This window comes from Hyaena hyaena, unplaced genomic scaffold (genome assembly GCF_003009895.1).
Source record: "Hyaena hyaena isolate Hyena2069 unplaced genomic scaffold, ASM300989v1 scaffold_26, whole genome shotgun sequence".
NCBI classification, from domain to species: domain Eukaryota; kingdom Metazoa; phylum Chordata; class Mammalia; order Carnivora; family Hyaenidae; genus Hyaena; species Hyaena hyaena.
The window spans coordinates 5,692,778-5,716,370 of NW_024080658.1; the positions used below are offsets into that span (position 1 = coordinate 5,692,778).

Here is a 23,593-nt window from a genome sequence, read left to right on the forward strand (position 1 = left end):
TAGGGCCTCCGTTTTCTCATCTGTAAAGTGGAGGGAATAATAACAACAATAACAACAACAATAATACCTGTCTCTTAGGATTTTTGTGAAGAGGTCAGATAATGAAACTAAGCCTAAAGTATATAATCCTACGTATATTAAGTCTTGAGAAATCTTAGATGTGTGATAGTGATTATTAAAGAAGGAACAAAGGAGCCCGAGTGGCTCAGTCACATAAGTGTCTGTCTGATTCTTGATCTCAGTTCAGGTCATGGTCTCAAGTTCATGAATTCAAGCCCCATGTTGGATTCCACACTGGGTGTGGAGCCTACTTAAAAAAAAAAAAAGGAAAGAACAAAAGGTAGTCAAGCAAGAGAATTCTATCAGATAATTGATTCAGAAATGGTTTCTAGAATACAATGCTGTGTTTTTAACTAGACTTAGAGACAACGATGGATTTTTTGAGACTAGGTAAGTCAACCATTCCCAATCTTTTTACCTCATCAGTAAAGTGGGAGAATAATAACACCTGGTAATTTATTTTGATATAAACTGGGATAATATATGTTAGGAGTTCGTAACCTTTGGATCTGCAGTCATTCAGATCCATATGAAATCTTTGGATACAGTTTGTGAAGGACATTCTTTTGAACAGCCTGAACTTATTTTACAAATAGTTGACATATTTGTTTTTTCTGGGGAGAGTATCACAAATTTTATCAAAAGAATGTTAGGGACCATTGAAGAACCATGTGAATGCTGTGGGGATAGAAAGACTTTATGGACCAGTTATTATCTGTTAGCTAATAGGAAAATAATTCCTTTTTTAAAGATTAGATTTTATTTTTTAAGTAATTTCTACACCCAACATGGGGCTCAAACTTATAACTATGAGATCAAGAGTTATGCTCCAGTGACTGAGCCAGCCAGGCACCATAAGAAGAGAATTCCTAATTATTATGTGGTATTTTCTGTTTCTTTCAAAATAACCATCATCATCATCATTACCTATTATAAATGCAACCCCACATAGGTAATACAGAAAACAACTCTGTGTTTTTATTTAAGTTCATGGAACTTTAGGTTTTTTCGACAACAGATTTATTCTTTATCATGATCATTTAAGATTTTTATTTTTGTCTCATGTGAATAATTTCCATAGTAAATGTGTTTACAAAATATACTATTTAAGTAAAATGTGCAATAAATTTATTAGAATAGAATCAACTATGTTCTCATGCTGAAGTTTGCTTAAGAGGTGCTAAAATTGTTTAACTGTGCCTGCAAAGGCCTTTTTTTCTACCTTTTCAATGTCAACTGTTGGCGCTGGCATGGAAGAAAGTCCCTGTAGAGAAACTCTTCCAATGACTGTACTAGCTGAATGTGAAAATGGATCCGTAGTGGCAGAAATAGAAGCAGTGAAAGACTTGAGTAGTTCTTTTGACAATAATGACTTTCACGTGGAATGAAAAAAGACAGTGCAGACATAAATTTTCAAGCATAGTTTGAACTGTCTAAATACATATTGCTCTAAAGGCAGAACATTATTACAGAAACAGTGTGGGTAGAACTCCAAAGATCTGTTTTTCTAGTCCTGCTTCTAAATTTTTTAAATAAGTTTCTTTTTGAGAGAGAGAGAGACAGAGAACAAGCCAGGGAGGGGCAGAGGCAGAGAGAGAGAGAGAGAGAGAGAGAATCCCAAGCAGGCTCCACACTGTCAGCACAGAGCCCGACGTGAGGCTCAGTCTCACGAACCCTGATATCATGACCTGAGCTGAAATCAAGAGTCAGGTTTTTAACCGACTGAACCACCCAGGTGCCCCTCTGGTCCTGGTTCGTTATGTAATTTGGGTAAGACACTGGATATTTGGCTGCTCCTTTACCAAATATGGGGTAAGTCAAAGAATGGAGATGGACTCCTTCAAACTTTTGTATTCTGCAGATTTGAAGAATCGTATGAATAATTTGGAATGTGGGACATATATGGCCAAATCTTGACTTTTCTACTATCCATCTACACCAATTATACCTCTGAAGAAATGGAACTCATGTATTTGGCACACTAGCATTTCTTGATACGTAGGGCAGCTCCCTTGTGGTGATGTGTCAGTGCGATAAGTCTTAGGCACATTCATACCTGGGTACAGTGCAGGATTACTCGAGTATGGATTGCCTCATGTCCTGGAACAGAGGTGGTTCTATCGCTCCTAGCCAGGGATGTCAACTTAGTTTACCCTGGTCTCCATTATCATTGCTGATGTGTTGAGGAAGTGAATTTAATAAGCAGGGTAAACAGGTTTCGTTTCCAAATTCTGAGATAGGATGATTGTAAGATGGGTGCTTGGCTGAACCTTGTAGAGTCTCTTCAGTTTTCTGGCAAGAAATCTGAGGGCAAAGAGGGCTGTTTTAAATCAGGCAGAGACTTGCTGTGCAACCCATTTCAGCTGTACAATTCTTCACAATTCTTTTTGGAACAAAAGTCAGCCAAGATATTGGTAACTATTGCTTTGTGTTGGCATCATTTTTTTCCCTGCTCTTGCTAAAATACTGGGTAGCCTGTGCTTGGGTAAAATTCTGGCTATTAATTTAAAGGTGTTTGTTGCAACCCACCACCTGTTTTTAAGTGGTTTTAGGTGCATTCTGTGCATTCCATAGGGTCTACTGATACGTAATCAATAAGTGATTAATCCTCTCTTGGGGAAGATTAAAAGGAGGAGGAGATGGCTCTCTGTGTCACTGATTGGTAGTAACAGTGATAATGACTAAAATAATAATCATCATTTATTCATAATTATTGAATGTCAACTAGATACATGATAATAATAAATATGTTATTTAACATCAACTTTTTGGTAGTTAATAGGGCAGTGTTACTGATTATTATCCTATTATTATAGGATATTGTTACTTATGGGATAATAAACATGTATCAACTTGTTTCTAAAATGACTAGACTATTACCCATTTTTGTAAAGGAGTACAAAGAGTAAGCTCTCTGATTAGTAGATAACTTTCAGCCTATAAAAGAGATTTATTGGGGTGCCTGGCTGGCTCAGGTGATTCAGGTGATGGAGCATGTGATTATTGATCATGGGGTTGTAAGTTCAAGTCCCCATGTTGGGTGTAGAGATTATGTAAAAATAAAATCTTTAGATAGATTGATACATACATACATACATACATACATACATATATACATACATAACAGTTTACTGATAATGTACTTTGGTTTCTTCAGAAAAGTTTCCATATAATTTGTATAAATTAGTAATGTTTTTAGCACATTCTACTGGAAACCCAGAGAGTTTACAGGCCATATTTGTCACATACATCACCATAACCCCCATTTGTAGCATAGTGCCAGGCACATGGTAGACCTTCAGTAATTCTCCCAGAGCCAAGCTGATTTAATTTATCATTGAAATGTTATTACTACAGAATTGTACCAAAAGTTTCTATTATAGCCATCTGTACATGTCCCTAAAATGAAGTTCACAAAAGATTCTTGATAGAATAAACACAGAAATCATTTAAAGAGTTAAAAACTGTTTGAGGTATACCTGCACTAAGAGCATGTATATCAAATTTCAGATTGATTCGATTTAAAATGGCTAAGACATAAAACCATAAAACATGTGAGTAAATACTCTGCCTATCAAAGCTTGTTATGTAATTACATGGTTTCAGTATAGTTCTTATCCATAGAGCACTAATATAAAGGACCATTTCTGCAACAAATTTTTTCATTGATGGAGACTTTAATATCTTGAAGACAGATATCCAGGTCTCTGTATATTAAGCCACTTGAATGAACAATTCAATCAAATATATTTCTTATTAATCAGATGAAATCAATTCTTTGTTAATGAAATTTGAAAACCTTAAGATGTTTGTTTTGGGCTGATTTTCAAATAATAATATAAGCAATTAAAACAGCTAAACCAATTTAAAACTTTTCATTTTTTTCTTAAGTCACATCGGGGCTTAGTAACCAACCCTTGTGCCAACTTTCAACCCACTGATATATCACTGACTAAAGAATTAAGACCCTCAGAAGCAAAACTTGAATCAGAAGCTTTCAGAAAAATTTAATGATGGTGATACCACACAATGATTAACTATGAACCTAAATTAAACTTGTTTGTTTGTTTGATTAGTTATTTTCTCCTTTATACTTCTTGGTGCACTTCAAAGCAAGAAAAATAATTATGTTGGATTTAAAGTGTACTTATATTAAAAGACGGGTGTGTCATTTTCATTTCAAATCCTAACATGAATGATTGTCCAAAGTCATCATCTAAATTGCTATTGTGAAAGTCAGTACTGTGGTCATAATACATTGAAACAAGTGATCCCAAAGAATTCTCAGTAATTATCACTGAAAAGCATTTGCTAGGCCAGTCATTGAGCTGGCCTCAAAAGTCCTTAGAATTAACTGTTTCTGTCACTATCTTTCCTTTTTCACACAGGAAACTATTCACCAACAAAAATTATATATAGGGCACACTAATGTGATCAAAAAGTTACAGGCAAACTATAAAACTTGAAGTTTAGAAAAAAGTCAGTTCCTCAGATTGTTGATTCCAGAATTTTCTCTTTAGAAATTCTCATTTGAAGTGACACTCTTATTGATTTGGGTTTGGGGCCCACTTTCCTTCACTCTATCCTTCAGTTAAGCCCACAAAGAAGTAGAAGAGGCACTTAGAGAAGGCCAAGGGCAGAGAATGTGTGGCTCCTGTGACTTTCAGTATACACAAAAGTGCAGCTTCCCCTTGCCCTGAGAGCAGGGGAAGAATCTTGCTAAATACATCCCTCGGCTACACCACTGCTATCATACCCTAGCTATGGATTCTTCTCATGTCTTATCCAGAAGTGACCTTGTGTGGCTTGATTCTCCTCTCTGTTGAATAATGTCATGGAAGTATAAGTTTTATTATTGATTTCTAAAAACAGCTTGTAGAAAAGGAGAAGTAATCTTACTATTTACACACACACATGCACATACAGAGCCATCAGCTACATATGACCATCATGATGTATATAAAGGAGAATTGGAGCCTTGTTCTACCTGATTTTGTATCCTTAGGACCTCGCAAGTACCTGGTTTTGACTGTTCCTCAAAAATAAGTGTGAAATTTAGGATTGGAAAATTAATTCTCTTGATTTTCTTTTCTATAACATTAGTCATCTCTGCCCAACTGAAGGTTAATTTGTCAATTCAAATGGGAGACGTATAAAAGAAATACTTTTTAAACATTTTTTTCAAAGTAGGAGTGACCAATAATGATAAAAAATATAATAGGAGGTAAGATTCATTTCTCTCCCTTTCTCTTTCTTTTTCTTCCTGTCCTCTCCTCCCCTCCCCTCTGCTCTCTCCTCTTCTTTTAGTTCCAGTAGATTATTTTCAACTTATTAATTTTGAGCCTCTCCAGACAGAGCACTGTCCTAGGTGCTTATTACTTAGAATATTTGATGACTGTTAAGAGCCGTGACTTCTGTCCTTAACAAACATAGTATAAAGGAAAATGGAAAAATATTTTAAAACTCTGTCATGCATGATAAACTTTGAATGAAATAAAGTCCTCAGTGCTTTTCTTTCCCTTTAACAAGGCCAAGCTTGTTCCTAAGAAGTGGGGCAAGAGCGACTTCTATTCTGCCTTCCTTTGGCAGCAGACTGCTTCGCTACACTTGGTTGGGCTAAGGATTTGATAACCTGAAAAAGATGCTCTATTGTGCCCACCCAGGTTACATTACACACAGAGTGGCCACCTCAGGGCTCTCAGCTAAGTTCTAGTTCAGAGAGAGGTGAAACAGTGACAGCTGTGGTTACACAGCTAAGGATACTGTCCACTTATCCCACAATCTCTGTTGCTTCCAGAAACTCCAAGTGCACCAAAAATAAAGTTGCATAGTGCTTACCAAAGTGATAAATTTATGTAGATGGGAGGTAACTTAATATGTGAAATATTTCTCACCTCACTCCTACTTTCCACCCCCACGCAAGTATGCTCCTGTTGAATTCTAGGTGTGAACACCTAGATATTTCACTCTGACTCAACTTTCCATTCTCATATTTGATAAGACTGACACAAATGAAATACATTTGATAATATTCAACCAGAGATCTTAAGCATCTCTTAAATGGTCAATAAGTAGATTAAGGAGATGCAAACAAAAGTAAAAAAGTATTTTTCTCTTGCAAAAAAAAAAATTGAATCTGTTTGGCAAAGAGCTAACTTATTGAGTATTTGCTACATCCCTGGCACCATTGTAATTGCATCCATTTGCCCACATCCTAGAGAAGCTCACACTTTAAAGATGGGGAAACTGAAGCTTTGAGAGGCTAAGTGACTTGCCTAAAGTTGCACCTGGCAAAAGGCAGAACCATATTTTGGATGCAAGTAGTCTGACTCCAAAATTTGATTAACCTCCATGCTGTACTGATTCTGGGTAAATGAATCCAGAATACCCCGGATGTCTTTAAAATAAGGTATAGTTTTCCTAAAATATACCTCTTTGGTCGAGCATAAGTGCTGCCTAAAGCAAGATATGCCTGCGGAAACCAGTGCTGTAATTTTAGGACTTTCCCTCTAACTAATGAAGCGCATTTTCTTTGCAAGAGAATTAAGCACAAAATTGTGCAAGGATTGAAACGCTCTCTGAAACCAGGATTACACCCACTTTGGCATGCTGTGTCAGGCACCCAGGACATAAGGAAAGAAAAGCAGGCTGGAGTGAATGGTTACACATTCACATTTGAGCCTCAGCCATATATGTGGGTTAGTTTCCAAATGGACATTTACATTGCCTTTATGTGGATCAAGTTGGTGTTTATTTGCCAAACGTGTTATTTAGATCTAGGAAAAAGATGGCATGGCCCCAGGGAAGTTTCACAATTATACCCTAACTAGGCTCCCCAACCTACTTCAGATAAAAGGGGCCCCAGAATGTTTGATAAACATAGCATCTAATAGTTCATTGGTTTTCAGGAGGGAGCCGTCTCTGCTTTTGCAGTAGGTCCCGTCTGGGACTTGTGGACTGACACCCAACATTTGCTGTCGCTCTAACCGTGATGTATTACCCTGGTCCTGACTTGGGCGAAGAGGGAGAAAAGGGGGAGCCAGAGATTATCTTTGTGAAAAATCTAGCTTTTATTACATCACCTAAAGTAGCACAACCTGCTACACTAATGAAATCGTGTTCTTGGTTGAAAAGGGCAATTGTTAGCCTGACTTTGTGCGCACTAAAAACATTCCCCCAATCTTGTTAAATTATTGCTCTCATTTCAGATTTTTATGGCTGTGCAGCTTACCAGCCCTCATTTCTTTACGTTTCATTCATTTTCCTTGTATTGATGATTAATGGAGGATGTCGAATGTTAGAGTGAGCAGGCATCAGCAATTGCAAGATCATAATTAGTTTAGCTGACGAGGGCCTCTGATAGCACTTGCATCTGGATGGAAAAATTACCCTATAGGGAACTGGCTGCTCACCAGGTCTTTTTAGTGATACATTGTGAAACACCCGATGAATCAAATGCCCTTTCAATGCCAAGAAAGTGTTCCAGTCTTGAAGCCAAAATTATGTCTGCAGAAAGCTTTCCATTTGAAATGTATCAGAGTACAATTATAACCATTGTATTTTCTTGGCAGGGATACCGCTCATCTACAGTATGGACTCAAGTTAAATAAATTGCCTAAATTTTATGAATCCCTGAAATTTTGACTTATGGTATTTGTAATTTTAAATTTATAATAAAATAGGGTTCCAGCAAGACTTTTTCCACTCCTTATCTAACATGAATATTTTATCATTAAAAGGCTTTGCTTCCTAGAGAAAGGAGAGCAAAGTTACAGTTCAGGCTGTCTTTTTTCATAACAAGAGCATTTCATTTCCTGCCTGTTCGCATTTGCACCTACAAACACAGCCTGACTTTTGTTTCAATGAGTTTAATGGAATCATTACTTGATGGCAAGAATGGAACAAGCAATACTAATTATCTACTTTTAAATATTCTTAGATTATTTTTGAATCTGGTGATTACAGAATTCAGCCCACTAAAATCAATTTGTATTCGGAAACGCTTGTGATTTCCAAGTCGGAGGCAAATAAAATAAATAGCCATTGATGGGACTGTGTTGTCTGGGTGAACCAGGCACCTCATAAGGGTTCTCAGTAACACACTTGTCATTGGCATACGTTTACACTGGCCCCCTCAGCTTTGGGAGATGGACGGTGTTCTCTTTCAAAGTTTACAATTGCAAACCAAAAACTGGAATTGAGTGTGGTATATTCTCTTCATACCCGCGTTCCATGAATGACATACAAAAAAACACAAATCAGGTTTCATTTTAAATGGTCCACATTTCTTGGAAGCCGGACTGTATGTTAAAGCTCAGGTAGCATGTGCTCCCCCTTTCTAAAGTATATTAAACATATTGCCATGTTCTGTCTTTTGACTTTTGTTTTGACACTTTTAAAAGGTATATTTTAGGGTTCAGCATTTAGGAGCCATCATTAAAGGCACAAAACGCAAAGTTCAAAAAGTTAAAGCTGTTTCTGTGAAAAGCCTTTGGTGTTGCACACACCTCATCCATCACTGTAGGGTTAATTATAATGAAAATCAGTGGTGCCTATTAAACACAATTGAACCTGACCTCATTATGGGCAGTGTGGTTTTATACTGTCATTGTTGCTAGTCTAAAGACAAAACTCCTGGGTTGATTTGGTCTAACTCCACTGATCATGTGACTCACCTCTGACCTTGTGTTTTTTTTCCCCCGTTTCAGAGGCGTAGAGGCTCGGGTGTTTTTTGTGCCAATTGCTTGACCACGAAGACCTCTCTCTGGCGAAAGAATGCAAATGGTGGATATGTATGCAACGCGTGTGGCCTCTACCAGAAGCTTCACTCGGTAAGAACTTGTTAGACTATTTGAGGAAAAGCTTTATAAAGCAGCCTGGTCTATGGTGTGATGTGTACCATTCCCTGGCTCACAACACCTGCTCCCGCAGAGTTTAGTACAGTCACTTTGAGAACACATGTGATTTATGGTGAAATGGCCTTAGATGTTATGGGCAGATACATTTGAGATCATTAGCGATGCATTAAGCTTCTTTTGATATAGAAGAGGAAAATGATTGATTTTGGGGAACTTTGTGTAACAGATAGTGGAACTAGTGGTTATCAGACTTTGGTGAAATTAGGTTAGGCAGAAAAGAGAAACCTTAAAAGTTCAAAAATACGTAAGTTTTTTTTTTTTTTAAAAAGGGGGGACTCATATAAAATATAGGCCAGAGAAAGAGTGCTTATATTCAGTTTAACTTTAGAATTTGCAAGTGTCATATTGGCTGCTTTGGGGGCTGGAAGTCAGGCACATTCCGAAGAGTGGTGCTGCAAATGTGAAGTAAAACCTCTTCCCTTCTTCCCATGGACCTCTTCCAATGAGGTGTCTGAGGGGTCCAACGGCACACATCCCAGATAGAGTAAGGTGCGAAGATGCTTTGTGTTTTAAAATCTCTGGCTGGCTTCTTTCTGTGTCTCGCCCGAGGTACTTCCGGTCCTTTCTTCTCAAATTTTAGTTAGAATCCTGTAATAAACTTTAAACGTACAAATTCCCCCATCTATCTATGCGTGTGACTTCCCGAAGGATTTTTTTTTAGTTGAGAAAGTTTATATGCTGACAAGAACTGCCTTTAAAAATAGGAATACCCCACTTAGTAAACAGAAATCTATTTCCCTCTGCCTTTTTCATTTTGTTTGGCATTTTACCATAGCTCTTAGCACAGCCAATGAATAAATTACAGCTACAGGGAATACAGTTTTAGACAAAACGTCCTCATAAATGGACCATTGGAAGCACTCTTTAAAAAACGCATGCTGCCAACAATACTAATTGGTGGTAAACTGTAAAACCTTAGTTATTACGTATAGCTAGCTCAAAGATTCTCTCCACCACCACCACATCGCCTTACTTTTTCTTCGCCTTCACCATTTAAAGACAGCAATAAGCTTTCATTTTTGAGTACTGACATTAATGATTTTAATTGAATTGTGGCCAGTCATAGGCCAAGAATTAATTACACTACTGCTCTTCAGGTTATGATAATTTAACAACTATGATATAAAGTAAACCCTTTTTTATAATTATTTTAATATTCATCTCTATAAGGACACGTGTTCAGTTTTGAGGTTTTTGTAAATCATAATTTTAAGTACATAAAAGTTATGGTCACATCTCATGTCAAAGACTGTCATAGAAGTTACAAAGGTTTTAAAAGGGTATTCGTGTAAATTTCAGGTTTCCTTACAAGATATAGATTAAATGCTGCATATTTTGGTAATAGAGGTATGAGCTCTTTAGAAACATAAACATTCTGAACAAATGAATATGGTATATCTAAAGGATGTAGAATTTTCATCCTGAAACCAATAATTGAATTGTCAGCAACAAGTGTGTTATCATGCCTTCAAAATGCCTCTGTGACAATAGAAAAATTCTAAAAAGGATTTAGATTTCGATTTTGTTTAAGATGTAAAAGATACTCTCTTGCATTCAAGTGCATTCTTTCTAGGAATAATTCAAAAATTTTATATATGTATATATATATAGTTTTATATATATATAAAGCCCACTTAAAGATTTCCCTAAATTTTCATCTATGCTTAGGCACAGAGTAAAATGACATATCAGGTATTTGAACCAAAGCTACAAAAGAATTTAGAGTTTTACCAGAAAACAAACACTCCACCTATTAACAAGTAAAATCTTCCATAGTGATTATATATACAAAATACTATTAAACAAGGAGAAATAAAAGTGAGAGGTTAAAAAAAAAAAGTCTCCCACGGATATGGCTTTGATTACCTGATGTCTTTCCTCATTTGTCTTTGATTATTTGTGCTGTGATATTTAATAGCTTTGTATTCACATTTGCAATTATTTAGAAGAATGCATATATTAGTCAGTTCAAGCTACCATGACAAAATACCATAGGTGGAATGACTTGAACAACAGAATATATTTTCCCACAGTTCTGGAGGCTGGAGGTCTGAGGTCCGAGGACCAGTGTGATTGGGTCCTGTTTGGAGTGCTCTCTTCCTGGATTACAGAAGGCCGTCTTCTCTCTGTGTCCTCATCTTTCCTTATTTGCCTCCTAAAGACCATCTCTCCAGCTACAGGCACATGGTGGGGTAGAGCTTTAACATACGAATGAGGGAACCCATGTCAGCCTGTAGCAATGTATAATTTTTCCACAGTTGTCAATAAAGGCTATCTCCCATGTTCCTGTATTGACATCTTAGTGCATGACTCAGAAGTTGAGGAATATTTCATAAAAATCACATTTCTTCAAGTAACTTTCTACACAGTTTTATCACTCAGTGATGCAATTCCAAAATCTATGGAGTTTGGAAAAGCTGTTTTTAAGTAGATTAAAGTTTTCAGTCCTCCCTGCGAAGTTGGACATGATTTAATTAGGCTAAAATAGTGTGCTTTGGTTACTCCCTCTGATCCCGCTTAGGGCAAAAGGAGAAGATTTAGTAAATCTATAACATAAAGTCTACTCTTGCTTTGAACTTAAGTGCGGTTCATATTTGTGAGGAATGGTTAATGCATTTTAATGTATTTTTTTAACCTTTTCCTTTTATGTATTGTGTGTGTGTTTTCTCTGCAGACTCCCAGGCCTTTAAACATCATTAAACAAAACAACGGTGAGCAGATTATTAGGAGAAGGACAAGAAAGCGCCTTAACCCAGAGGCACTTCAGGCTGAGCAGCTCAACAAACAGCAGAGGGGTGGCAGTGAGGAGCAGGTCAACGGAAGCCCCTTAGAGAGGAGGTCAGAAGATCATTTAACTGAAGGTCACCAGAGAGAAATTCCGCTTCCTAGCCTGAGTAAATACGAAGCCCAGGGTTCATTGACTAAAAGCCATTCTGCTCAGCAGCCAGTACTGGTCAGCCAAACTCTGGATATTCACAAAAGGATGCAACCTTTGCACATTCAGATAAAAAGTCCTCAGGAAAGTACTGGAGACCCAGGAAATAGTTCATCCGTATCAGAAGGGAAAGGAAGTTCTGAGAGAGGCAGTCCCATAGAAAAGTACATGAGACCTGCAAAACACCCGAATTATTCACCACCAGGCAGCCCTATTGAAAAGTACCAGTACCCCCTTTTCGGACTTCCCTTTGTACATAATGACTTCCAGAGTGAAGCTGACTGGCTGCGGTTCTGGAGTAAATATAAGCTCTCTGTTCCTGGGAATCCGCACTACTTGAGTCATGTGCCTGGCCTACCAAATCCTTGCCAAAACTATGTGCCTTATCCCACCTTCAATCTGCCTCCTCATTTCTCAGCTGTTGGATCAGACAATGACATTCCTCTCGATTTGGCGATCAAGCATTCCAGACCTGGGCCAACTGCAAATGGTGCCTCCAAGGAGAAAACAAAGGCACCATCAAATGTAAAAAGTGAAGGTCCCTTGAATGTAGTAAAAACAGAGAAAGTTGATAGAAGTACTCAAGATGAACTTTCAACAAAATGTGCGCACTGTGGCATTGTCTTTCTGGATGAAGTGATGTATGCTTTGCATATGAGTTGCCATGGTGACAGTGGACCTTTCCAGTGCAGCATATGCCAGCATCTTTGCACGGACAAATATGACTTCACAACGCATATCCAGAGGGGCCTGCATAGGAACAATGCACAAGCGGAAAAAAATGGAAAACCTAAAGAGTAAAACCTTAGCACTTAGCACAATTAAATAGAAATAGGTTTTCTTGATGGGAATTCAATAGCTTGTAATGTCTTATGAAGACCTATTAAAAAAATACTTCATAGAGCCTGCCTTATCCAACATGAAATTCCCTTCTTTTATTCTTTCTTTTGATGAGTAGGTTACCAAGGTTAAAAAGTGAGACAAATGGTCAGTGAGAAACAAAAAAAAAAAAAAAAAAAAAGGAAGATGGTAAATAGTCATGTTTTGGAAGCTAGCAAGTCAAAACCATCTTGGCAAATGGGTACTGTGGAAACGGTCCATAAGAAGTATCACCAGACTCTTATTATGTTTGTAAAGAAAGAGATCAAAGCTATCTCACATTTGGAAAGGGTTTACATATTATGAACTAATGCAGTATTGGGCTGGCCATTGGTCCATTTGTTCATAAGCCCATAAGTTGTTGCCTAAATTTAGAAGCATCATGAATTCCTAGGCAGATGAGGAGAAATCTAATCTCCAGGGCAGTGAAAGGAAAATGGCGTCTCTTACATCAGTCTCCTCTCATTGACCATGTTTTGGACTTAGACCTAGAAATGTGAGCTGTGGTTAGGCTTGGTGAGAGAGCAGCGAGGAAAGTGACAGACGGTGGCACCGTGATTTTGGCCAGCCCTGCCTGTACATACACATGCACACCCTCTTCTGATATTTTTGTCCTTTAGATGTTCAAATACTCCTTTCAAAAATAGTCCTTTTGTTTGCAATTTAGGTTTATTTTCTCCAAATATATATGCCTTTTAAAAAACAGTGTCCTCAGTGCTTACGTAGTAATTTTTTTTCTTTAGTCAGATATTTCTATCTTGTATGTGGTGAAGCAGTTTGGATTTGTTTTTCTAAGCCTCCTCTTGGTCACCAATCTCACTTGGCACATCATAACTAAAGGGATCCCCCTCAGTTCAAAAGATTAGATGGATATAAAAGTTCCGACCATGGGCTTAATTTGTTTAGAATACATGGTATTTCTGCATAAGGTAACCTGCTGTATTTTATTTATTTTCTTTCGGTTAAATATAATTTTCAAACTTTGTGGCCGGGCAGCGTCTAAGGTTACGTTACCACAGACTGACAGTTGGTATATGTACCAGTTACTCCCTTCATTAGATTTATACAGGTTTAGTTAAGTAGCATTAAATAGGATTCTTAGAAGTATATCTTCATAGTACTTTTAATACTTCAGGCTTTGTAAAACTATCCATGAAGGGAAAACTCCTCAGCATAACTGCTCAGGGAAATAGGGCTAAATAACTAAACATTAAATAATTGGTTAAAGGTGCTGTTAGTCGAGCCTCAATGCTTGCTACAAGGATGTATGTACAAGGACTGACTTTAATAATTTGCATTATATTGTCCCAACCAGTAGTTTATTTTTTGCCACGGAGATGTAGAAGATATTACAAGCTACTGGATGCACTGTCAGATTAACTTATTTCATTAAAGAAGTTGGGAGAACAAATAGGAAAAAAAAACTTATTTTTCTAGTAAATATTAATGTATTACATTTCAAATAATGGTGCCTGACATATTGAATAATTATTTTCTACAGTGTACGTATGCAACAAAGATATTCCATCATGCATTAGAGTCAGTTCTGGCTCTGCCTAGCTGTTTACATTTGCAAATGTAGCAAACAAGGAAATGAAGCAACTATTTCTATTGCGGTAGATATCTTTTGTGTGTGTGTGTGTGTGTGTGTGTGTGTGTGCGCGCATTAAAGTTGTAAACGGTAACATGAAACAAATGAAAGTTCTTGATATAATGGTATGGAAAACAAGAAGGAAATGAAAATATTTTTATGCCTACTTAGGAAAAAAAGGGTAGCACTATTCATTCCAAGTACTTTTCTTTTTTTTTTTTTTAATTTTTAAGCTCTTAACTCACATTGTTATGCTTAACATGATAAACATATATCCTCTTTTTATTGCTTTGTCTATGTTTCAGATGAAACATTTCAGAAATTATTTTGATAAGTGCTGCTGGAAACCGCAGGACTGATGTTTTTATTGCGTTCTGTAGCCGCATTTGCACTCATTTTTACACAATTCCCAGTCGCTATGTTATTGTTTTTGTTTTGTTTGGGTTTTGTTTCTTTTTCCCAGCGCCAGGTCTTTGTTTCTTAAAGTTGGATGACAGGTCGAGTTCAACCAGTTTGTGGCTGTCGTAGTGAATGAAGTTAAAATGTCTTTTTGGTGTGTTGTCATTTCCATTCTTGCATTTTTTTCTGTTTGTTTTCATGTAAAAAAAAAAAAAAAGGAGAGAAAGAGACAGAGAAAAAAGAAATCAGGACTAAGCCTTCAGCTTCAGTTTCATTTTTAAAGGGCCCTATTCTGGTCTCACCTGTCCAGCTCTGATATCCACATAAACTGAACCGAGGAGGTGGAGGGAGGAGCTCTAACATTCAAATTATGTGATGAGAATTTATCTTTCTTAGGAATTTCGATGAACGCATCTCAAAATGTACAGGCAGACTTGAGAGGTGGCCATGAAAGATCTCAGAAAGAGAGGAGATTTCCCAAACAACAAAACAATACTTTGTTTTCTTAGTAAAAGGACTTAGTAACGAAGTGCACTGTGGCAATCCTTAAGCAACATTACATGTGGACTGCTCAAATCAGTAAAACGCCAGAAGTTTGGTTAACATGGGCAATATTACAGGTATGGCTTTTTGGGCAAAGCTACTAGATAAACAATTTCTCCAGTGTGTCAGACACAAACAGGTTGTTCATTTTTGGCATGTATTCCTTCTGGTTTTTTTTTTTTTTTTTTTCAACTGATTTTTGTTTTCTCAAGACAGACATAGTAGTAACGATTAGCATTGGAAAATACATATCACTATTCTTGGAATATTTATGGTCAGTCTACTTTCAGTAGAATATTCTTGGATAGCATTGACATGATAGATCTCTTTCCATATTCTTTTATTATTGATTATTTTATTTTCATTTTTGTTTTCATTATTATACATATTTTGATGGAGAAGAGGTTGGGCTTTTTTTAAAAAAAGATGAAAATTTATTGTGACACTAAAATACCCTTTATTTGTTGACTTCTGAAAGCCTTTGTTCCATTTCACAAACTATATTACAAAAATGGTTTGTTGTTATTTTTATTTTGTTTTAAGGTTTCCAAATGATTTTGCCTTAAAATGTGATTTTAAATGAGCTATTTAGGTACTTATCCTTTTTTTTTAAGGACTTTCAAGATGATTTAGGATTTTCCCCTCTTGGAAAAGGCTTCCCTTATGATGAAAACTATATGCCAGCTAAAATTGTATACCATTGAAAAACTGTAAGTCTTTTGAAATTACTTGTCTCTATTTTGAATCAAGCTTCAGGTCAAATTTAAGGTCAGGACCAGCTCATGCATTCATTCTCCCTTTTCTTACTCTTTCTTTCTTCTTCTCTCACCCGTATATTCATACTGTTGTTTGGGATAGACAAATCATGAGCCAGCCCACCGAGCCAGCCCACCTTGGAAGGATGTGGATAGAGAGACACTACAGGACTCTAAGTGTATAAGAAAAGGATGGAGCTCTAAACCTTAACATGTTAACTCTGTAGTTCAAAAGGAAAAGAGTGTGCCCATTCTTTCTACATGACATATTGAGATGTTCTTTTAAAAAATCAACTTTTAAGATAGTGATGTTTTATTCTAAACTGTTCTCTTTTAGTAAAGGTAGATTTTAGAAAAACAAGCATGGGGATTCTTTTTCTAAGGTAATATTAATGAGAAGAAAAAGGTGATTATCATTAACAGCTCTTTGTTGAAGCCTGTGGTAGCACATTATGTTTATGATTGCACATGTGCACATAATCTGTTATGATCCAATGCAAATACAGCTCCAAAAATATTAAATGTATATATATTTTTAAATGCCTGAGGATATACATTTTTCTCAATAAATTGAAGAGTGTCAATACTGCTATTAAAATAATTATTAGCCTTCTGCTGTGTGGCTGCAAAACATCACAAGGTGACCTGTCTTGAGACTTCTGAACTGCCTGCCTGTTTAGTTAGTGACCATTAACGCAATTCTAGAGTGGGGATATCTGTCATCCAGTGGTGGAAACACGGAGTAAAGAAGCTGGTGGTCAGTTTTTGTGCTGTATGCCGGCCTTTTCCCTAAAGTTTACATGAGCTCACAGTCTTTGGGTTGAGGATCATGGCAAAAACTACAAGGCATCTTTGGTAAGCAAGTAGGTGAGAGCTTCCCGACTGTCCCTAGATCACCGGAGAAAATGGTGGAATTGAAATTCAACCAGAATATGAAATGAAATATGCTAACCAAAGGTACGTACTATCAGGCAGAATTCTATCAGTAGGCAGCTGTAAATGAAAAGAGGTAGAAAGACTTGCATTGGGACTTTGAGGGGCTGAATTATTTTCTAAAAAAAAACAAACTTGGCCAAGGGCAGAGGGATAGCTTCTTTGGAGAGCACTTCCTTTTGGTTTTCCATTACTGTTCCATAGACAGCTGATTCACACATTCCTGATAGCAGTGCAATTGTTGAGAAATCATCCACAATTATTTGTAGTAATTAAGACCTCTGAAAGATGCTAGGGCAGAAGTGTGTGAAGTCAGGGATGAAAAAATGTGAAATTCAACATTGATCCACACATGGAAACTGGATAATGTGTCGTTCTCTTGAAAGGAAAGGTAGAGCTGTAAGCTTCACTCAGTCCTACACCAGAGAAAAGCTAGAGTAACTTTACATGGAAATAATGTTAGCTTTCATCAGAGAAGATGGTCCTTCAAGACCCTAAGTCCCCAAACTGGATCCTGATTCTACCCCTGGTTGTTTTTCATTATATGACCTGCAGCAAATCACTTTTTCTTTTTGTTCCTCAGGTTCCTCACCTGTAAAATGGGAAAAATATATTAATAATAATAATATTAATAATAATAATATTGGTAATGTAGTACTTGTTTTGTAAAGCACTTTGAGATCCTTGGTTGAAAGGCACCATGAGAGTGCCAAGTATTATTATATGGCCAAGGGGCTTATTTAAACTCTCAGTTCCCAAGGGCCAGAAAAGGTTGGGGTCATGTTTCTTAAAGATGAGCTGTAAATATCATACCAGGCAGCCTATAGTGTTGACTATGAAGAGGCAAAACTATTACAAGGCTGATAAAACCATAGTTTCTTAATGGCTACCAACAAGGCAAATATCACAATAAGAAATGCCAAATTCCTTAGGGTGGACTATTTGACAACATGGATAATTGGGGGGGGGGGGGGGGAGGGGGTTGGGAAACATCTCAAAATGCCAATGTAAAATTAACTTACAGCAATATTCACCAGCAAAAAATGTCTTTCATATGGAATGACTTCATGTTGCTAAGAAAAAATTCAATTTGTAGTCCTGATTTGAATATTAGAATGTTGGCTATAATAGTCTGTTCTTACAACACATGGAATTTTCTTTTGTTTTATTTAATTTTGTTTTCATAGTGCATGTTCATTTCTACTCACAAACATGTTCTTGGTGTATTTCTTATGCAAACAATCTTCAGGCAGCAAAGATGTCTGTTACATCTAAACTTGAATAATAAAGTTTTACCACCAGTTATATATAATGGCGTTGGTATGGTTTATATGGATTCACTTTCATCCACATTGCAATAGGAAACACAACCATTGTGACATATAGACAGTCTCTGATGAGATGAGATGGTGAAATCAAATCACCATTCTCAAAAATAAGACTAAGATTGAAAGTCCTGGATTCTCTCAACTTGTTTTGCTTTGCTTTTTTTTCTTTAATCTTTTATTAATAGAGCTTGTAGAAAAGAAAAAAATATATACTAGTTTCTTGAGGATGAACAATAAAAATTGTGTTTATTTCAAAAACATTAATTATTAAGTATTGAATGTTGAGTATTGGGTAATGATTATATTACAATATGTAAAAACTCCTGCTTTTGAAGTTTAATTTTATTCATTTCAGTGTACCCACATATGAAGTCCTGATAATCTCGATAAGTTTATATTAATATATTACACACATAGTTTGCTTAAAATGAAATTAATCAGAGGAGGTTTCCTGAAGGATGATTTTGAAAGAGGGAAGAGGCAAAAGCAGTTAGAAATCCAGGTAGGAAAAGGACATAGGTAATTTCACCCCAGTGTTTGTTTTTCTTTTTTTAAGTTTATTTATTTATTTAGAGAGTTAGTGAGAACCAGTGAGCAGCGGATGGGCAGATAGGGGGCCAGGGAGGGAGAGAGAGTTTGAGAGAGGGCTCCACACTGTTAACTGCAGTGCTTGATCATGCAGGGCTCAATCTCCAGAACTGTGAGATGATGACTTGAGCCAAAATCAAGAGTCCGATGCTCAACAGACTGAGCCACCCAGGTGCCCCCACCCAAGTATTTTTAACCAGAGAGAAAAACACAAAAAAAAGGACAGGACTTAAGTATTTAAATAATTAAGGCTTCAGAAGATTTGTTTTGAAAATTTTGAATTAATTAGTATCTACCCTCCTGACACAATATTCACTTCTAATTTTTGTGAGCCTAAATTAACAAATCCTTTTATTTATTTTTTTTCCCAGCTCTTTCTCTTCTCTCTTGTTTTGAAAACAGCAGAGTAGAGACTGGGGGGGGGGGGGGCTTTCATAATGGTAATAAGCTTGTTTCACAGCTGGAAGCAACATTCTGTAGATAAGAGTGGAGTAATAACACTTAATGTGATTTCTTTTCTTTATATAGAACTTGGTTTTTCTATCACGGACTACTTTTCAGATAAAGTTGACAACTTTGTTCTCCCCCGGAACTGTCAGAATCCCATTCAGAAAGAACTCCTTAAGCATCAGCTATTTACCATTGTTTGAGGGGAAAGAAGAGCAAGTCTCACCTTCTGGTCTCCCATCTCTGTGAGGGTAGAGCAGGGGTCAGAAACTCAGCTTCACAAAAGAAACAGGCAAGTAAGTAGCTTGTGCGGGCGAGCCAGCTGGGTGGAGACCTTGGGAACTGGAGGGCTGGATAAAAGGTAGCCTTTCCTCGTCACTTAAGAACAGTGCCAAGCTGACTGCTGTTGGAGATTTTCAGTTTTTAAGAAAACCTGGACAAAAGTAATTTGATGCAAAATCTCCTAATTTTTAATGTCAGTGACTGACTTTTTTTTTGTTTGTTTTTTTTAATATTGCAAGCCAAGCAAAACACTTGTTCAGAATAAATTCCTCCCCGAGACAGGCAACGTGTGACCCCTGGAGCTTGAACAATAGTGAACTCTGGTAACTGGCAGGGAGGAAATTGGGCAAAGTGCTGAGGTTAGCTGTGGTTCCTCTGGGTTTTGTCTCCGGTCCCAGTGCACCTCCAGCTCTGCCAGGAAACCCGAAAGCACCGTGGCAGCAGCACCTGCCTCGTTCTTTCAGAGCCAAACTTGCTTAAGACGAAAAACATTTGCACAGAAGACAAACAAGCCGCCTTTTTTTCTTTTCTTTTCTTTTTTTTTTTTGAGCATTCTGCTAATTAGTTTGTACTTTTGTTCTCCATCTTTATAACCCCAAGTACAATTTTTCTTTTTTTACCGCACCGGTACAAACAAAGAAATTCCCCAAACTATTAAAAGTTGCTAAAGTTAATGTCCAGTAATGTCCAAGATGCCTTTGTATCCCTCTCCATTGTCACATGTTTGAGTGAAATTAACAGCAGAAGTAAAGCGTAACAGGTGATGAGAAGAAGGGAGGGGATTTTTCATGTTATAGTGATAATGTTAATGAATAATTTCAGGACTTTCTTTAAAAAAAGCAATTTTTATGATGAAATCTTATTGCTAGTTTTAATGATTTTTTTGAAGTGCATTTTTATTTATTTTGAGCTAGAGATAAAGAGCAAGTGGAGGAGGGGCAAAGAGAGGGGGAGACAGAATCCCAAGCAGGCTCCCTGCTGTCAGAACAGAGCCTGATGAGGGGCTCAGATTCACCAGCTGTGAGATCGTGACCTGAGCCGAAATCAAGAGTCAGATGCTTAACTTACTGAGTCACCCAGTTACCCCCTCATTCCTGGTTTTATAATACTGTTCTCTAATATGTTTAGGTGGGTGATGGCCATTGAGGAGGGCACTTGTTGGGATGAACACTGAGTATTGTGTGAAAACCAATCTGACAATACATTATATTAAAAAAACAATATGTAGGGGGAAAATAGTAGTATGTTTAGAATGTCAGTAATCTGAAAGTCACCTTCCATGAGTGTTAAAATATTTATATAGGAGGTAACAACCACTTCTCCCAACTTTCTGTCCAATAACAACAACAAAACATTAACAAAATACTAACTCTTTTCTTCAGGTAAGTAGTAGAGACTGGGGTATAGCAAGTGCTATTAGTGAAAAATTATAATAGAAGTTAAATTATTCCTATAAATAGGTGAATTTCTGAATTAAAACTGCAAAAGCACTAAATTGTAAGCAATTTCCCAGGAACAGTTATGAAACCAAACCCATAAATACATCACAGACCTTTTCTCAGAACATATACCACCTCGTATGTGAAAGTAATGTCTGCCTTCATCATGTTTACCCATTAGTCAGTTTTCAGAGTTAGGGCACTCTACAGCCTAGATATTTTCTTTCTATATAGCACACATATCAAAGAATTGATGTATCCAAAAAAGCATAAAGACACCAGTTAGTTTACAAAGATCAACTTGATACCATTATCATGTCTTATTTTCTATAACTTTATTTTTTATAGCTGCCTAGTGAAATTATCATTGCCATTATTTTTTGTTTGTTGGTGATGGCCATGTAATACAAGCAAACATCAATTGAGTATTATGTACCAGGCACCATCCCAGCATTTGGACTGCCTCAGTGAAAGAAAGCAGACCAAAACTCCTATTTGCATGGAAGGGAGACAGACAATAAACTTACACACAGAGTAAACAAATATATATAGTGTTTCATGTTAGAAAGTGAGGCATGCACTAGAGAAGAAAAGCAGAGTTCAGGGGCAGTGCAGTGGATGGATGCCATATTCATTAGGCTAACCAGCAGTACAGCAGTCATTTGAGCCAAAACTTAAAGGAGGAACTGGCAGAGTGAACAGCTCACGCAAAGTCCCCAAGGTGAGAGAGTATATCTGGTAAGTTTGAGATAGAGCAAGGTGGCCAGTGTGACTGAGGCAGGTAAACCAGAGGGAGAGTATGTAGAAACTCACTCAGAGGTGAAAGTATGGAGGTAAGAGGAGATCAGATCACTTAGGACATTGTAGGCCACTCTGTGGAGTATGGCTTTTATTCTGTCTGAAGCAGGGAGGTATTTTACTGTTATGGACAGAGGATTGCTGTTTGATGTGTGTTTTAATGGGACCATTATCTTCTATGCATGGAATAAATCATAGGAGAGGTGAGGATACAAGGATAGGAGCATGGAAACCAGGTTGGAACCTAATTTAGTCATCCCTGCAAGAGTTAAGAGGGACAGAAAAGCAGTTAAAATTCCAGAAATCATCTTAGAAGGAGAATGGACTAGATGGATGAATACAAACAGTATTCAAAACCATGAGACTGGCAGAGATAATCTAAGGAGGGAACAGAGGTGGGAATACACTTAGTATTTGAAATCTGGGCAATGAAGAGACACTAGGAACAGGAACTGAGGGGGAAGCTGCCTGTGTGGTAGAAGGAAAACAAAAGAAAGTTATCCTAAAAGCCAAGGAAACAAAAACGTATCGCAAAGCCGGGGGCAATTGACCTGAGAAGATGCCTCAGTTAGGTCAAGTAGGAAAATGGTCACTGGCAGGGTCACTTTGTGGGGCTAGGGCAAATTGAACACGCAGATCCCCTTGTTCAGAAATTTCAGGACAGTGCCATCAGTTTTCAGTGAAGCTCAGGAGCTGGCGCACCTGCCAGCTTGCATATGCCCGTAAAGCTGGCCCTGGTCAGCAGCGCACTGGCAAAAGCAGTTTGCAGAGATGCATGGGAAAGTCTAAAGGAGTACTTTTTTTTTTAACATGTATTTATTTTTGAGAGACAGAGAGAGAGCATAAATGAGGGAGGAGCAGAGAAGGAGAGAGGAAGACACAGAATCTGGAGCAGGTTCCAGGCTCTGAGCTGTCAGCACAAAGCCTGATGCAGGGCTCAAACTCATGAACCATGAGATCATGAGCCGAACCAAAGTCAGTCACTTAACCATCTGAGCCACGCTTGGGCCTCTTGATGGAGTACATTTAAAAGAGAATAGGAAGAGATATTTGGAAAACGGTATACAAACAATTTAGGGAGCTTTGCTACAAAGGGGATTGGAAAAAGGAATGCTAGCTGGCAAGAGATGTTAAATCAATCAAAAGTTGTTTTGTTTTAGAATGGGAGGAATAAAAACATGTTCCTTTGCTAAGGAGGATGGTGCAGTGAGGAGGGCTTTATTCATCTTACCACAGAGAGGAGAAAACAGCTGGAGTGATGTTCTTTGATAGGTGAATGAGTGGAAGGAGATAGAATCTTATGCCCAAGTGGAGAAGGTGACTTTAGAAAAGAAACAGTTCACATTCATAGTGACAGTTGGCAAAGCAGACTGCGTAGACACAGATGTTGGTACATGTGTGGCTGTGATAGTGGAGTCCCCAATAGCTTTATTTTTTTTTTGACAAAATGTTTTTCCTGTGGCACTACTGTTCTCTTCATTACCCCATTCAGAACTCCAAAGCATTTCATTCAGAAACAAGGCAGCTTATACATTAGACAAGGCAATATTGTTTCATCATATCCCAATGGCTTGTGGATATTTGGATAAAATCAGAAAGCTGTCATGTAACTGAAAATGGTATTTGAATCTCACTTTAAAAATTGCTTCTGTAAAAATCTGCCCCAACATACTCATCTTGTTTAGTTCAAAATGTTAT

General features: G+C 37.4%; 1 protein-coding gene across 1 annotated transcript in view; it reads left to right on the forward strand.

The window, feature by feature from the left end:
• Positions 1–13,497, forward strand: part of TRPS1 (transcriptional repressor GATA binding 1) — a 253,018-nt gene extending 239,521 nt beyond the window's left edge. Inside the window, exons 5-6 of the mRNA XM_039227228.1 lie at positions 8,769–8,891; positions 11,653–13,497. Coding sequence (XP_039083159.1) covers positions 8,769–8,891; positions 11,653–12,714 — 1,185 coding nt within the window. The 3' untranslated portion in view covers positions 12,715–13,497. The remainder of the gene's footprint in view (positions 1–8,768; positions 8,892–11,652) is intronic.
• Positions 13,498–23,593: the final 10,096 nt, after the last annotated feature.